Source organism: Euprymna scolopes, chromosome 23 (genome assembly GCF_053919585.1).
Source record: "Euprymna scolopes isolate OS-2025 chromosome 23, ASM5391958v1, whole genome shotgun sequence".
NCBI lineage: Eukaryota > Metazoa > Mollusca > Cephalopoda > Sepiida > Sepiolidae > Euprymna > Euprymna scolopes.
Window position 1 is genome coordinate 58,661,869 of NC_136504.1, and position 16,704 is coordinate 58,678,572.

Below are 16,704 nucleotides of genomic sequence, written 5' to 3' on the forward strand. Positions count from 1 at the left end.
CAAATCAATCTAATACTTACATCAACCAGACTTCGCCACGGCAACACATGGCCAGGCGAGTACAGCTAGTTAAAATATATAATTGTGTCATAAGTGGAGCGGGAATAAGATTATGCAAACTTTCTTTGAAACAAATTCCTCAGTAGCTCCTATGCAAATATCGTCTTGGTAACAGACCATATTTTTCATATCTTCTAAATGGCCCTTTGAAATATGATGCTGTCTGTTTTATTCCATATAGCATCTTTTTTCCATTTTAGTAACCCTATTGTGGCGCATTTACCTTCATTACTTCTTTGAGGTTATTGTGTATTATTGTATTTAGTGATATGTCATTTTCAAATCTGTTTTTGTTAAAACGTTAATTCCTGCCAGTTCATGCAATGCAACTTTAATAGTAGGTATAGGGTATGAACCAAACAAACTTTGTGATTTACTCTTACTCCTCCAGATATACGTATGTGTCCATCTGACTTTCTCAAAACCACAATAGGTGATACCAATTTGCTGCCCCAGGTGGAACATGTCCAAGAATGTTCTATTAATTTTCCTAATATTAATGGCATCAAATGTATTGATAATTTTTGTTTCATAATTGTAAAGTAGCTTTATATATATATATATATATATATATATATATATATATATATATATTTAAACTTTCCAGATTTTTTTTTTTTATCTAATGGATTAATTTCATTGAATTAAGTACATCGGTTCCAAGAATTCTGTGGTCTTCTTTTTTTTTTTTTTTTTTTACACAATGTGATAATTGCTTCAAATCTATTTTCTAACTCCAAGAGTCCATCCAAGGTACTGAAGTTTTTATAATCGACCCATTTAAATTAGTGGAGTATTAAATGAGTTTTTCAGTGCGTTCCTAGAAATTATTTAGTATACGTGTAACTTCATTGCCAGTATCATTTTGCATATCCAAATTGATGTTAATTTTAATTTTTAGTATGTCGTTTTATTTTTTAGTTTTTTTTTTTTGTTTTTAATTTTCTCTAAGTTTTATTTTTTGTTTTTAATGAAGACTTTCATTATGATTTCGTTCTTTTCAACTCTTTCTTTTTAAATTTGCATACTGCTCGAAAATGATTTTTTTTTTAGGCAATTTGTATAAGTTTTTGCAAATGCTGGTCATTTTTCCCTTTTTATTTCGTGTTCTCTACAATAATACTAGCATTTTTTTTAATGTTTTTCTACATCTGTTAATGAATATTTGTTCACTGGGTTGACTTTTACATTGGTTGTATTCCTGTTTTAATTCTTGTTGTATAAAGTCAATGCATGGATGCAAAGATCTATTTCCTAATCGTAGTTATTCCATTATTCTATAGTAGTGTGATGTACTGTGCACACCTTCAATTAATCTTAACTGAATTAAGCCCTCTTCAATTGTCTGTTCTGCTTGTCTGAGTTTTTCAAATCCGCAATGTCTATTCATATTTCATAGACGGTGTAGATATTTTATGATTTGTTCTTTGCTTTGTTTCTTTAATCAATATGATTACTCTTTTCTGTGGTCTCATATTTTCTATAATCTGACTTTTTTTTTTAAGTTCCGGTTTTCTAGGTTTGTGGGATACGCTATGGTAAAATACTTTCATTATGGTATCATATTCAACTGTATGCATAAATAAATCCATTTCATTTTCTCCTGTTTCTTTGTTGGCTTTTAACTTTTCAATTCTTGCACTAACTACAAAATATAACTGTATTACAAGTCAAAATCTTGAGAAACCTTTGGAATCCTGGCAACACTATTGTTATGAAGTATAAGATAACCCTTATTAGTAGCTAACCAAGCTTCTTGTTCTAAGAGATAGAAATAAATATACATACACTTGTCTACTTTTATGCTAAGTAAGTACTGCTACCGAATAAATCATTCTCCTTAGTTGATTTTTCTTTAAAGGTGGTTATTTAGGAATGTCTTAGCTATTAAGATATATATTTTTCTTTAATAAATTGTAGTAAAGAATGTTAATCTATTGCAAATAACATGGTACAATAAAAAATTAAAGTTGGCTAGTGGGAATCAAAATTTGATTTTTCAGCCTCAATGCTATTTAGGTCCAACCTTTAAATTCTATTTAGGTCCAACATTATTTCATATTTAAGATAATGAATTAAAATGGCTAAATTGTTTATTATATCATGACGGTTTAAAATTTGAAACTTATTTGGAAGCCACTATTATATCAAATAATTATTTCTTTGTATTTATGTATCCTATGAAAGCATACTTTTAGCCGTATGACCAGCCGTAATTCTTGTTCGATTAAGCAAATGAAATGGAAACTTAGACCAAGAAGCCATCATTTTGATTATTTTTAACATGTCGTTGATGTTGTTTGCTAAGTTCTGGTTTAGCAGACGCAATCTGTTGTGTGCCCTTACTATCTGTTCACACAAGCGTCTTGTACTTCCACTTATTTGGCAAGTTAGTACATGTGAAAATTACGTCAAAATTATAATGATGATTTGTCACCTTCTGAATCTCTGTCAGTGTAATCATTTTCAAAATCTGGAAGAACATGTCCTGCTGCCAATCTGTGAGGTCGTCCAGTACTTGCTGATTCGCTCATATTTCATGTGTGTAAATCATGTCTGCTATAAAAATATTTGGGGAATTCCACCAAATGGATATATGTAAATTTGGTCAAATTACTTATCTCTCATATATATATATATATATATATATATATATATATATATATATATATATATATATATATATATATATATATATTATGTGTGTGTGTGTTATTTATTTTAGCGATATGTTTTGAATGAATTCGATTATTTACGAAAGTGCATTTTTACCTAAATGTGAGTTGGGAATAATTTTCCCTTTAACCAACTTGGTACCCCCACATTGGGAGCGGCGTACACATATTGTTTTCATATAGTATTTCATACATATATATATATATATATAATGTGTGTGTGTGTGTGTGAACGTGTCTGTGTGTCTGTCTGTGTACATTTCCCTACACAATAATTCTGTAAATTTTTAGTCTACAGACTCGAAATTTGATATACAGGGTACTGAGATTTGGGAAAATCTATGTGATCGGTTTTCGGCCAGAAATTTGGTGATTAAGGGGTCAAAGTTCAACGATTTTACTTTTTAGAACTCTACCAAACTTCTCTGACAATTTGGGGTCTAAAAACTTGAAATTTTAGATATAGGTTCCTTGTACATGGATCTAACTTAATAACTTCATATGAGCCCAAAACAATAAATTTTAAGGGGTCATAATAGGGTCAAAGTTTAAAAAATTGATTTGGGGGGGGGTCTTTGTAATCCGTTTTTGGCCAGAAATTTGGCTGTTAAGGGGTCAAAGTTCAACGATTTGACTTTGGAGAACTCTACCAAACTCTACCGTCAATTTTGAGTATAAGCAATTGAAATTTTAGTTTTAGGTTTCTTGGACATGGATCTAACTTAATAACTTGATTTGAGCCCAAAACAATAAATGTTCAGGGGTCATAATAGGGGTCAAAGTTTTAAAAGATTTTACCTCTGCAGTCTCTACCAAATTACTCAGACAATTTTACATATAAGGTATTCAGAGATAGGGCAAGCTTTTTAATCGGTTTGGGTTGAAAATTTTTAGTTACCAATATATAAATGTATGTTTGCATGTCTGCCTAAAACTTTTGACAGAGACGACGGATTTTTACAAGATCAGTATCATTTTGAAGTTCAACGTTTCAGACGACAAATATCGAAAAATTGACTAAAAACATTAATATCTTCACCTTCAACTGAGCACTTTTCTACAGGGGGGGTCACTTTTTTCACCGATATTTTTGAAAGTCATCCTCTCCTTTCAATTGTCTAGTCTTAATTAAAACCTATGTCACTTCTGGTTTGGCGGTGGTCATAACAGCAAAGACGTCAGGTTTTCCCCCATTCTTTTCCTCCTTCGCAGTACGGGTTCGAGCCTGCCTTCCTACTACCACTTTTTCTTTTCTTTTTTTTTTTTTTGCTCAACACACATCCAAACACCCGGGCAACGCCGAGCTGAAATGCTAGTATATATGAGAGAGATTTTTTTGTTTTGTTATTTCTTTTAGAGGCAGCAAACTTTAAATTGAGAACTCTATTTTCTTTTAATTATTTTGAGTTCAGCTTGGCAATTTATAATGTTGTTTTAGCAGGATAGAGCCACATGCCACACAACATGCGATATGATCAATTTACTCAGAGAAACATTTGAATGAATAATTTCACAGAATGAATTTATCAACTGGACACCTTGTTCATGTTATTTAACCTCGTTAAAGTATTTTCTTTTAGAGATATGTAAAATCCCATGTCTACACTGATAAACCAGACACAACTGACCACTTGGAAGACATTTGATGCATTATTGCTAGAATACAATTTAATTTAATGTGTAAAGATGGATCTAGAGATGATGCCATATATGTGTGAGCTGCAGGGACCATATGTCCGAAATTGTATTTAAATTGTAAATGCCAAAAATTAATCTTTGGTTAATAATAAAATTAGATTCTTTTTATCATTAAAAAAAAAATGATTTTCTAGTTGTATGCTAACTTGCAATTTGTTTGCTTTTCTTTTTTAAACTATGGCAAGTTTTTTTTACTCTAAAAATAATTTGTTTGTTCCACTTAAACAGGAGTAATTCTGTATGGATGAATACTGAGTTATGTATTCTCCTTTTTTTAAGATGGTAGCCATTTGAAAATAATTCCAATCCAGACAAAGTATTTTCTGTAAGGGATTAAATCAAATTAGATTTTATTCGTGTTAACAATATGATGTAACACTGATTCACCAGAAAAACTGACAGATTGTAATCAAATATTGATTTTTGTAGAAAAAAAGCTATTGATGACAAACCATAAAGAGATTAAATTTATACATTAGATGAGCTTTGAAATGAACAGCAAGGAGAAACATAGATGTCTAACTGTTACAATTTAAATCCTATATTTTGTAACCAATATGGGGGCTACAACAAAACAATTAAAACATGCCTCAAAAATGCCTTTTTATAAATTTATTATTTACAAAAAATGCCTTTTTTTTTTTTTTTTTTGCAGAGGCTCCAAGTAAAAAAAAATTTTTTTTTAATTCTGAAACTGATTAGAAAAGATAAGAGGTGACTGCATCACACCCTTCACTTGGGTGAACTCCAAATGGTGATGATGAGAATGATTAACATCGTATGAAAATTTTCTTTGAATAACTTATTGAAATGAGGATGTCATGTTTTCCAACATACAAGAGTGTATCGAAATCACTTATGTACTAATTTCAAGTCTATCTCCAAAGACTTGAAATGGATATCTCTCAACGTAGATAAGTGGTAAAGAGCAGTAATCTCCCAATATTCAACTTACTTGAATGTTCAAAATTAACTAGCATTTAGCAGCATTATTGCCCGAGGTGTAAAATGAACCGTTGTACTTAAGCTCTCAGCTTTGATTTGATTTTTATATCATTTGTCTTGTTTTCGAAAGTAAAAAATGTTATCTTTACTGTTTTGTTAGTGGATAGCATAAATGCAGATCCCACAGTATTGTAAAGAGATCCTAGTATGGAATTAATATCATTATTGAATTCCTTGTAAAACTTCACATGAAAAAAATTGTTTAAGCCTGATATAGGTCTTTGCTTTTAATTGCATCCCCAGTAAGTGATAATTAGAAACGTTAATTGAAATCTACTGATGCCAGATTAAATCTGAGGAATATTTGAATGGTGACAGTTTGATAATTTAAACTTTTATTAAAACTTAGAAGGGGGGGGGTCACTTCAGACAAGGCATGAAAGCACTTGATGTAAAGGGCTATTAAAAAAATACCACTGCAATGTCAAAAACCAACCAACAAGAAGTGTTAGATGGATAGATTCCAGCCCAGAAAACAGCATTTCTCCCCCCTTTGTCGGAAACATCTAATGATATTTAAACAAATGGAAATTTTTACAACAGCTAAACATCTTTTCATATGTATAGAAGATTTTTTTAAGTGTATCTGTTCCATGGTCAATCAGTCAGCAACTAGCCTGGCATCCACATCAACTTGTCTGATCAGGTGGGTGGATTGTGGATACCCAGAAACGCTAAAACAAAGGGTGGATGAATTTCATGAGAGCCAACAGTAGAATAGAAAGTGGCAAAGAAGGAATTGCAGCTGTTCTTTTGAATACTATAAGAGGATTGAGAATCTTCACAAATCTCCACTCATCGTTCAATTGTCAATCGATTAATCTTGCTTATATCCTCAAGTCATTGTTGGTCGTAATAAATGGTGACTCATTAATAAAAGGAAAAGTCATATATCCAGTATATTTGAATTATTTCATGCAATAAGTGTCATAAATTATTATCTTGATTCTTTTAACCGACCATTTAACCTTTATAATTTATTGCAGAGCTACCTGGTATTGTCTAGGACATAAGTGTAACATATTTCTATTAACACTTCTATCTCTCTATCCGCCACTCTATCTTTCTCTCTCCCCACCACCTCTTTCTCCTCTGCCCAGCCCATTTTTCTCTCTGAACATACTCACAGGTAACTCGTTTTTATAGATTTCTCAAGAAATGTCCGCATAAGGAAATTAACTGCTTGATAAAAAAATGACTATTTTCCTTTAGTTAATATATAATCTAGCTACACAAAATCGCCCCCTCCCTCCCGACGAAATCTGTATCAATCTGGAGTCAAAGAATGAATAATTTTTTCTGAATTCTGAGAAAATACCAACTTTGTTGGTATTTGTTTTGTAGTTTTGACTTTTAGTGGGACATAAAAACACATATTCACACACACACACACACACACACACACACACACACAATTGTTCTTTATATTATGGATTATGATTTGTTTAAATTGTATGAAATTGCTCCTGCCTATACTCTCTTAATAAATTTCATCTTAATTCCATCGCCAAACAATATGAAAGCAAACATAAGAGAATCTTTCCAAGACAGACAAAATTCTATGTTAAAATTACTGGATTTCTTACGTTTCTGAATTTTTAAGATGAGAATTGGTTATTCATATTCGGACTACTGTTCTCATCTTGAGTGTTATTTTGATGACACTCAAGATGAAAACATGAGTTCGAAGAATCCAAAGAATACAAATAACCAATCCTCATCTAAAAAAAAAAATCAGAAACGTAATATCAATTCTATATGGACCGGACATGGTACAAAAATGGAAATACGTGGAAAAACTCTATCAAAAATTGTCAAGGAAAATGACACTCAAGATGAGAACAATAGTTTGAAGAATTTAAATATGAATAACTGAATTTCTTATGAATTGATTTCTGCTTTAAAGTAATTCTTGCATATAAAAACATTTTTTTTTAACCCTCAAAATTCCAATAACTTTTGAAACCCTATTGATGTTTACACGATTCTATTTGTAATCCTTTTTACTGAGCTCTTGATAATTTACGTGCTTAAATAACAGATTTAAAAAAAGCAACTAGTAATGCTATTTGTGTACACTTTTTCTTTTTTTTCTTTTTTTTCTTTTTTTTTTGCGTAAATTTTTTAATAAATTTTTTTCTTTTGTAGAAAACTTTTGTTTATTTATAAAATTATTTTGCTCTTCGCATTTTATGTCAATTTCTTATATTTTCCTTTCAGAATTTCAAGCCGTTAGTGGATAAAGTTGGGATCAGTACAAGCCGAAGGAAACCCATTGAATGTTTTGTTGATAGAGAATTAGTAATAATAGATGAAAAGGAAATTATTAATTATAAGGTAAAGTGAGCCATTCTTATTGGTATTTTAGTACTAAAGGGGAATATAAGTGTTGTCTGTATCCTGTTTAGTTTTAGTGTAAAAATCCTTCACTTATAATTAGCTATTATGTTTATAGACTATAAGAATGTGTACATTCTTATAGTCTACAATATATATAGTATAGAGCTATAGTATAGAGCTGTGAATTGTTCTATTTTTTATTTTATTTATTTATTTTTTAGAAACTATTGGAGTGTTTTGTGTTTAGCTGCATGACTTTTGGATACTTGTGCAGAATAGACCGCCTAGAAATTTACAAAGATTCTCAAATTTTGATTACAAATTCTGGACTTGGCTGAAATATGCAGACGATAAATTGGTTAATATGAATAAAATACATGTAAACAACATCCCCCTTTCTCCTGTTTTAGCAACATGAATTCCTCCTCCTCCTTCCACTACTTTGCCCTCCCCCTCTCTTAATATTTCAAAAATATACCTGATTCCAATTTATTTGCCTCCATCTTTCATTTGTATTCTTATAATACACAAAAATACACACTGGAACTCCAGGTGTCCCTTCCCTCAAAATAAATAAATTAAAAAAAAAAAAAAAAAATTATTTGCTCCACCTCCCATGTACAATTTTCCTTCCCTTTAAAAAAAAAATCAATTAGAATCATTAAAAAAAAAAAAAAAAAAGAAATAAAAAAGAGCAATTAAGAAAAAATACACATTTTGGGGCGGGGTAGATGAAAAGTTCTGTTTGTCAAGTTACATACATCAAGACTCGGGAATCTCTGTAATTATTGAAATTCTTTGGAAGACTATTCTGCACAAGCACTGATTTTTCTTTGTCTTTACAGGCTTCCAGTACTCGATTAGAATGTTTATTTTTAACATTCTTCTTTGATTATCAAATGTGCCCCCCCCCCAAATAGTTACCTTTAAAAAATCTGTTATAATTAACTTTTCATGTTGTAAAGGTGAACTATTTGTTATTTTCCCACTTATTGTACTAGTATATGTATTTATAAACATGAACACGTTTTACACTTAATGTATCCAGGCTGAATAATATGTAATCTTTAAAGCTTTGAACATGGAATTTAGAAGGGGAAAGATGCGGGGGTTGGGTAATCTAAATAATATCATCAGTTGCGATTTCAAAGGCATCTTTCAGAGAACCATTTTGTTTTTGTTTTTTATATAGCTATGCTTTGCCTCTATGGTAGACGACTTTTACGTAATATTCTATGACTTTCGAAGCAATTGATACTTAAATGTTGTATGTATTCCAATTTTTCTTTAGCGTGTTAGTAATCAATAAAGTAAAGATAATTTATACTTCTTTTTCTTAAACATTCTCAACCCTTATAATAAAGAGCAATTGTATTAAACTTTGTTATAAGGTGCATCAAACTAAGTATTATGGTATCTGTTCGATGCGTAGCCAGGGATTAATAGGGACTAATAGAGATTAGTATTTGATATAAAAATGAGCACAAATTTAACCATATTCGTCTAATAATTTGCCATAAAGCACTTATTCTTAATAAAGGGGCTATGACTCTTGTCTGTTTGTAACAAGCTAAAAAGGCTTAATATTTATATAATGTTCAATAAGAAAGCCATATGCTTATTTTATTATTTTTTTTCTTCTAAATAAACAGATTTTCCTGCAAAAATGAATTCATGTTTTCACCCACTAAATATTTGGGCATCAGACGAAGAGTACAAAATAAAAATGAAGCAAAATGAAAAGTAGTCTTGAAATTTATAGGAGAGCAGCACGTGATTTTTTGTAAATCATTAGCACTAATCCTTCACCCCCTCCTCTCCCTCCTGTATACAAAAAAAAAAATATTGTCTTGAATCAAAATATTACAAATTTAAGGGGGGGGGGCAGTTTTACTGATAGTATTTCGAAAATATAACCTCCTTTTCAAAGTATGTCAATTTCAGAGTGACATGGATACTATGTCAGCCAAAAGTAGGTTTATTGTAGAATGTTTTTGTTTCAAAATATTTGTTATATAACCTCTTCATCGTTTTTTATAAGTAAAATTGGTTAAGATTTTGAATATGGTGGTATATAAAGATCAAAGTACTAAATGATACCTAAACAGACTTGATAACCGTGCAATCAGGTTCTGTGGATAAGGATAAGCATGCGAACTAAACTGCTGTTAAATAACAATTACTGAAAATATTTGGAATTCACAAGTAATATTTATTTGTCTTTGACTTAATAGATTTACCTTATTGCAAAATCTTCTATTGGATTTTTTTTTGTCATTGTTTACATAAATTTTCATGCTTCAAATCTGAACATAATGTTTTGACTTTTTATATACTTTATATGCTTTAATGTGATTGAAACTTATGAATCCATTTAAAATAGAAACGGACAAAGAGAGTGAAAATATATTTTTTTAATCAAAATATGAATATTCTAAATAAAAAAATCCACCAAAAATCAATGAATTATCCTATCTTGATGAAATTTTTAGTATTTATTTATTATTTAATAAATGTTCATCTAAAGTATTTATTTAATTAAAAAAAACACTTATTTTTAGGTTACATAAATTGCTTTAACTCCTTTAACAATTTTTAATGGCATCTAGTATTTAATGCTCAAAACTTAAAGATTTTACATCTTAATTTTCAATTTTTTAAATATCATTTTCTATTTTAAGTTGTCTTTTTTTCTTTTTTCTTTTTTTAATTGGCACCTGCAGTGTGCTATCTCTTGGTAAAGGTGGTCAATGAGTTTCAACTCTAGGTATAAGATGTATTTCGTTCTTAAACTGATGAAAGAAGAGTAAAATTTAAATTACTTTACCCCCACTACACATCATCTTAAGGAAGAAATTAGACCTGTAGTCGAAAGTGTGAACTAAAATAGAGCTTTTTTTTAAAGCTTATAACTTTATATTAACATGTATATATTAATTTTTTTTTTTTTTCAAACCAGCGTATTCATTTCAAAATTTTTTATTTTTTTTTTTATATCAATTAGGTCTCGGATATACATAGTTTTATTTATTAAACTTTTTTAATAGACAAACGAAAAAAAAAAAATCATTGCAATCATTGTGACCTCGGAAATTTATAAAAAGAAGAAAATTTTATTTAAAATCTGTTACAAATTTGTTTCCTCTCCACTAGGGTAGATTACTTCATATGGCCTGCCGTAAGAATTGAACCTTCAACCTTCAGAGAACTGTCATTACACTTAGCACCCTATCCATTGCACCATGTAGACAAGAGGTGAAGAGTTGTCTGAAGAATCAAATTATTTCAAAAATGGACTAAATGCTGAAACATTTATTCCATTTTATTTTTACGATCCCAAATGTTTACTATTATCTTATTACTAGCTGTACCTACCTAATGTTACCCGGGATACAGTGAAATTATTTTACACTTTAACTCTTATTTGTTTTTCTAAATTTTAAACTTACGTCAGACAACACCTTTATTATATTCTTTTATTTCAAATGATCTATCTTTATTGATTTTTATTCTTAGGTGATTATTTAAAAATGTTTCATATTAGCAGTTGTCTGGGTCAGATTAAGTAATTTAAAAATATACATTGTAGTTAAGTATGTTGTTATATTGCTAATGACACGGGACAACTACTTTTATAGACCTATTAGAAGGAAAACAGTTTAATGATTGAGAAGACATTTCCAGTAAGCAAGTTTATGTGCTAAACCGATTAAAGATTTTTTTTTATGCATCAAAAACTATCTCCCTAGAAGCTAGGCCTCCCATCGATTAAGTTGTCCTGTGTGATTTTACAGTCAGCATGTCAGCTGTTGATCTTGTAAGACAAAATCCATATAGCTCATCATTAAGTAAATTGCTTTCACTGGAGTGATTGACATATTTTTATGACAGATTCAAATAACTTATACAGAAGATTGATTGGTCTGTAGAGAGATGCAGAGAATGGTCTCCAGTATTTTTTTAATACTGTGCAAACTAAAAAAAAAAAAAAAAAATTTCAAGCAATTATTAAATCACTTTTTAAAGATAGGAGTAAATTCCAATAGCATTTTTTTTTTTTTTTTTAGCACAATAATTGGAATGTTATCGGTATTAGTTGGTTTGTTGGCATCAAAGCATTTAATAAGTTTACAACATCCCAGGTAGATATAATGGATCTTGTTTAAAGTATTTCCAGTCATAAAAAGATCTTTTGGGTTTGGTGGCCCTGATTGCAAAGGATTAAATTTGATGCAAATTTCTTTGCAAAATGTTTAGATTTTTCAGTTGCTGAGGAGATCACATCTGGTCCATTAATGATGGTTTGACTAAGAGTTTTATATCTCAATTGGAATTAGTTATCCCCTTTGTTGATTTTATTTTTACGTAATTTTAAAATATTTCATTTGTTATTTGGTCCGGACTAAATAATTTATAAAAATTAATTAGTGTTATATTGTCAACACCAGTGTATAACAAATGCAAATTGACTAATCAAAACAAATTTGATTTGTCAGTTTAAATGCTATTTGGGTCTGACTTTGAAAATCCAACAAAATAATTTTATCTTAGATATACAAAGTGTTATTCAAAACCTTGTTACCTGGTGATTGAAATAGGCAAGTTGGTCCTCTTCCATGTAAATTATTGCTTCTGTTGGTGATGAAGAGGGATGTTTCTTTTTCGTATGGCATCCCAGATCATGTAACCCTGGCAGCAGTTAGTCATTGGTTAGTGTAGCCATCTTTGACTTCTAGGAGTCAAACATATTTTCTGAATCTACAACCCTGATAAAGTGTTGTTCTAATTAAATATGAACATTGTCATAGTTGGAAAATAAGATTGCTTCTTTAACAAATAAAATAAGCATATGCATACAATGAAAGAAATAGTATATCTACTATATAAAATAATGTCAGCCAGATTTTCAAAGTTAAATTAAATGTCAGTTAAACTGACAGATCAAAATTTAATTCTAACTAGCCAATTGTTGTACCATAGTATTGAAAATAAACTAATGTATTTCATTACAATTTATGCTTTCTTATTTTTAATATACTTAATCTATTTCCGTAATTTTCTAATATGGAGACCTTGAACAAATACCTAAAGGGGGGAAAAAATCAGATAAGGGGAATAATTTATTCTTTTAGTAAGAATTCATTGCTTTTTATTTTATTTTTTTAAACTTAGATCCTGAATCCAACAACAAAGACATGGTTATAGAATATAGAAATATTTACTAAAAAATATTTTCCCTAATAGATCCTGGGCAACATAACGTCAGTAAATCTAGTAAGATATATATGTTTTTAAATTCTAACTGAAGGATTTCTTATGTTTCAACATTGAGAATAAGATGCATATAATCTTTAAATGAATATAATCTACTGAAGTTATCTTTTTTTTTCTTATACCTGACTGTAGTATAATCATTTGTAAACTTGTATGCATGGCTCGTAATGCTTCGCTAGTCTTCAATTTGATTCTCGTAATTACTAGAATTTGCTGACTTGTATTTGGATATCATCTTCTCGACTTTTTTCCCCCTCTCTTTTTTTCCCCCTTACTTGGCTGACATCTTGTCGGATGCCTTGCCTGAAATATCTTGTTACATTCCTGTTATCTAGTTTCACTTTTTCTTTTTTTTTTTTAAACACAGGATTTTGCAATTATGAGAATCCAAGGGCACAATCCAGCTGTAATATCAACCGAGAGAAAGTTTTCATGCTGGATAATGTAACTTGTTTAAGTGATGTGATTAATAAAAATAAAAAATAAAAAAAAACTTTAAGAAACAGGTTACCAAAATTATGATGATGCAACCTTTTAATAGGTATCTTCATACAAACCTAGAATATACTGTGTGAATAATGCAGTCAAGGACAGATTTATACATGCACAAATATGATTCCTAGAAACTTGAGTATAGTTACCTCCTCTCCAGGAGGTTAGACAGATGGTTAGGTGTGGTTTTGAAAAGTCGGCACATTAAAACAAGTGCATTTTGGCCTACCAAAAAATACCTTAGCCACCTCCTCAGCATTCTCCAGTATGGACGTCTTGGCGATTAGCAATAGTCTCTTCCCTTTTCAGAGAAGATAAAGCCTGAGAGGGTGGACCAACTGAGACCGAACAGAATCATACCTAGAGGATGACCTCCAATCTGTAATGGAATGGGGACAAAAATGGATGGTCACATTCAATGCTGCCAAGACTAAACTGGTTTCCTTCAATAATTACAAGAAACCTTCTCTGCCACCAATAGCAATGGCCAGTGACTCTGTATCTGAGAGTACATCTTTTAAACTGCTTGGCCTAACGTTCACAGGAAACATGAGTTGGAGCAATTACATTGAAAGCATTGCCAGGGCCGCTGCGAAGAAGGTAGGCTCTCTCTTATGCTAGAAAACTACTAACACCCAAAAGTATCCTGTACCTTTATAAGGCCACCATTCGCCCATGTATGGAGTATTGCTGTCATATTTGGGCTGGTGCATCTGCTACTAGTCTCTCGCTCCTAGACAAGGTTCAAAAGAGTCGCCAATCTGATAGGCCTTGAACTGGCATCTAAGCTTCAGCCTCTGTCCCATCGACGAAATGTTGCATCCCTCTGCCTGTTCTACAAGTATTTTAATGGTGAATGCTCTGGCGAACTGCAGACACTTGTGCCCCCACGACGTAGACACCCTCAACAAACCCGACAGGCAGCTAAATCCCACCCCCACACAGTAGAGATCCCTAGATGTAAAAGATCTTTCTACTCCAGTAGTTTCTTCTCCAGAACCGCTTGACTCTGGAATTCCATTTTAGGTCCCTGCTTCCTCAACTGTACTGACATTCAGAAGTTCAAGTGTAAGGTGAACCAACATCTTGCTGCCCAAATCCCAACATAGTGCCTCAGTAGTTGTTGCCCCTGATAGTAGCCCCCTACACCAAAGTGGCAATGTGCCTAGTATGGGATGAAAATGTAATTAAAAAAATAAATAAATAAATTTAAAAAAATACCTCAGCCTGATAGCAAAAAAAGCCACTGTTGGACTGATTGTCGAGGATGTATTCTTGACTGATATGAAATCCTAAAACTTTAGGATGAGAATAAAGATATTGCTTTGTAATTTAATTCATCAAAGTTTCTTTCAGTTTCTATAACAGCTTTCATGCGACGTATAAATCGTCTACATAATAGAATCAAATGGTTTGTGTTTATATTGGACATTACTGGAGACTGTTAGATTATTTAGTGTCAGAAGAGTGCTTATTAACTTTTTTCTAACCAGTGCTCTCTCTCTCTCTCTCTCTCTCTCTCTCTGTATGTATGTATGTATGTATATATATATATATATATATATATATAGTAGTCCTATGGAGAGCTAGGAGGTCAAATGTTAGGTTATGCGATCATGAAAATTTTCTGCTTTTCGCGAGCTTATTAGCTCTGATATAGCGATTTTAATTTATTATTATTATTATTATTTTTATCATTATTACCTTTTCTGGCATAAAATGACTGTTACTCAGTGCATAAGACTTGTATCTGATTGTTGACAACATCTCCAGTTTGTTTCTTCTAAACACACGATGTGGGCCTCATGGATCCACTATGATTACCACCAATGGTGTGCTGTACTTATTGAATAAATGCAGGTGTTCTAATGCTGTCATTGTGTCTTGAATGTCTCTTATGTTTTGATACTGATGATACCTTTTCATCTTAAGCCTTCAACTCTTATAAAATTTTGTAAATAAAAATCAAGCAACTTTTAATAATAGTTCTATTTCTATATTACTATATTTAACTTTCATAGTCATTATAAATTGTGACTAAGTGGTTACCGACACTTGGATGTGCCAAGTTCAAATTCAGTTTGTTCTGCAGAAACCCTTTCATCAAACTCGACACTTAACTTTGTGTCTAACCTTCTGGAGAGGAGGTAAATAAAATAACTGTGTTGATCCATTTCTAGTGTAATGCAAGTGTTGCCATTAGTAATTCTGAAACATAGAAAATATAACGGCAAACAATATTTATGCTCTAGTACAAATAATGTATGTCCTAAAATATCTTAGGAATCCTGTATAAATTTAGACATAACCTCTGTGGATCAATAACTCTCAGGTGCTTACTAAGTTTTACTTCAATATTAAAAGCTTCTTATAGAATGAAAATAAACGAAATAGTACAAAAATTTTATGTACTTAAAAGTTTTTTAAAATATAGTATATCCAAAATTATGCAAATTCAAAATTTTTAACAAAACAAAAAACACGTTTTCATAGCAAAATATCTTGTCCGCCATTTTTGCTTATATTAAGGTCAATGGCCAAGGGACATAATTCATTATTTTAAATATCACACAATCATCATAATATTACTGTTTACTGATCAAATGTTATTTTATAAAAAACAAATACTGCATAAATTTTAGTGTACAGCCTTGCTTTTAACCTAACAAATACGTACATAATAAATTTTTTTGTACAATTATAGTTTTTTAATGTTGGGGTAAAGCTGTAGAAGTGCCAACTCTTGTTGCGATTCATCAGAATTTTGATCAAAATAAACTGACCACAGGATTGATATATTTTATTAGAAAATTATTTGTATAAGAAATAATTAATGACAGTTTAAAGTTAAATAAAATTTGATCATCAAATCAATAAGAAAAAAACGTGCAAGTCTTTAGACAATAGTATTTCAAAGCTTAATGCTTCTCATCAGAAAAGAAGAGCAAAGTTTTATATATATATATATATATATACGCGCGCACACACACACACATATATATATATATATATAGTACAAGAACATTAACCTAAAAATAAAAATATACTATAGGTATATAGAAGCTGAATAGATAGTAAAGAATATAGAAAAATAGAAGAAATATACAAACGAATAGAAACTATATATAGGGAGAAATATATATATAGAAAAATAAAATAA

At 30.7% G+C, this 16,704-nt stretch overlaps 1 protein-coding gene across 2 annotated transcripts in view; it reads left to right on the forward strand.

Annotated features, from left to right (window-relative positions):
* Positions 1-16,704, forward strand: part of LOC145245926 (uncharacterized) — a 472,493-nt gene that overhangs the window by 159,616 nt on the left and 296,173 nt on the right. For both annotated transcript variants that reach the window (XM_080107667.1, XM_080107669.1), the window contains exon 3: positions 7,659-7,775. In XM_080107667.1, coding sequence (XP_079963793.1) covers positions 7,659-7,775 — 117 coding nt within the window. The remainder of the gene's footprint in view (positions 1-7,658; positions 7,776-16,704) is intronic.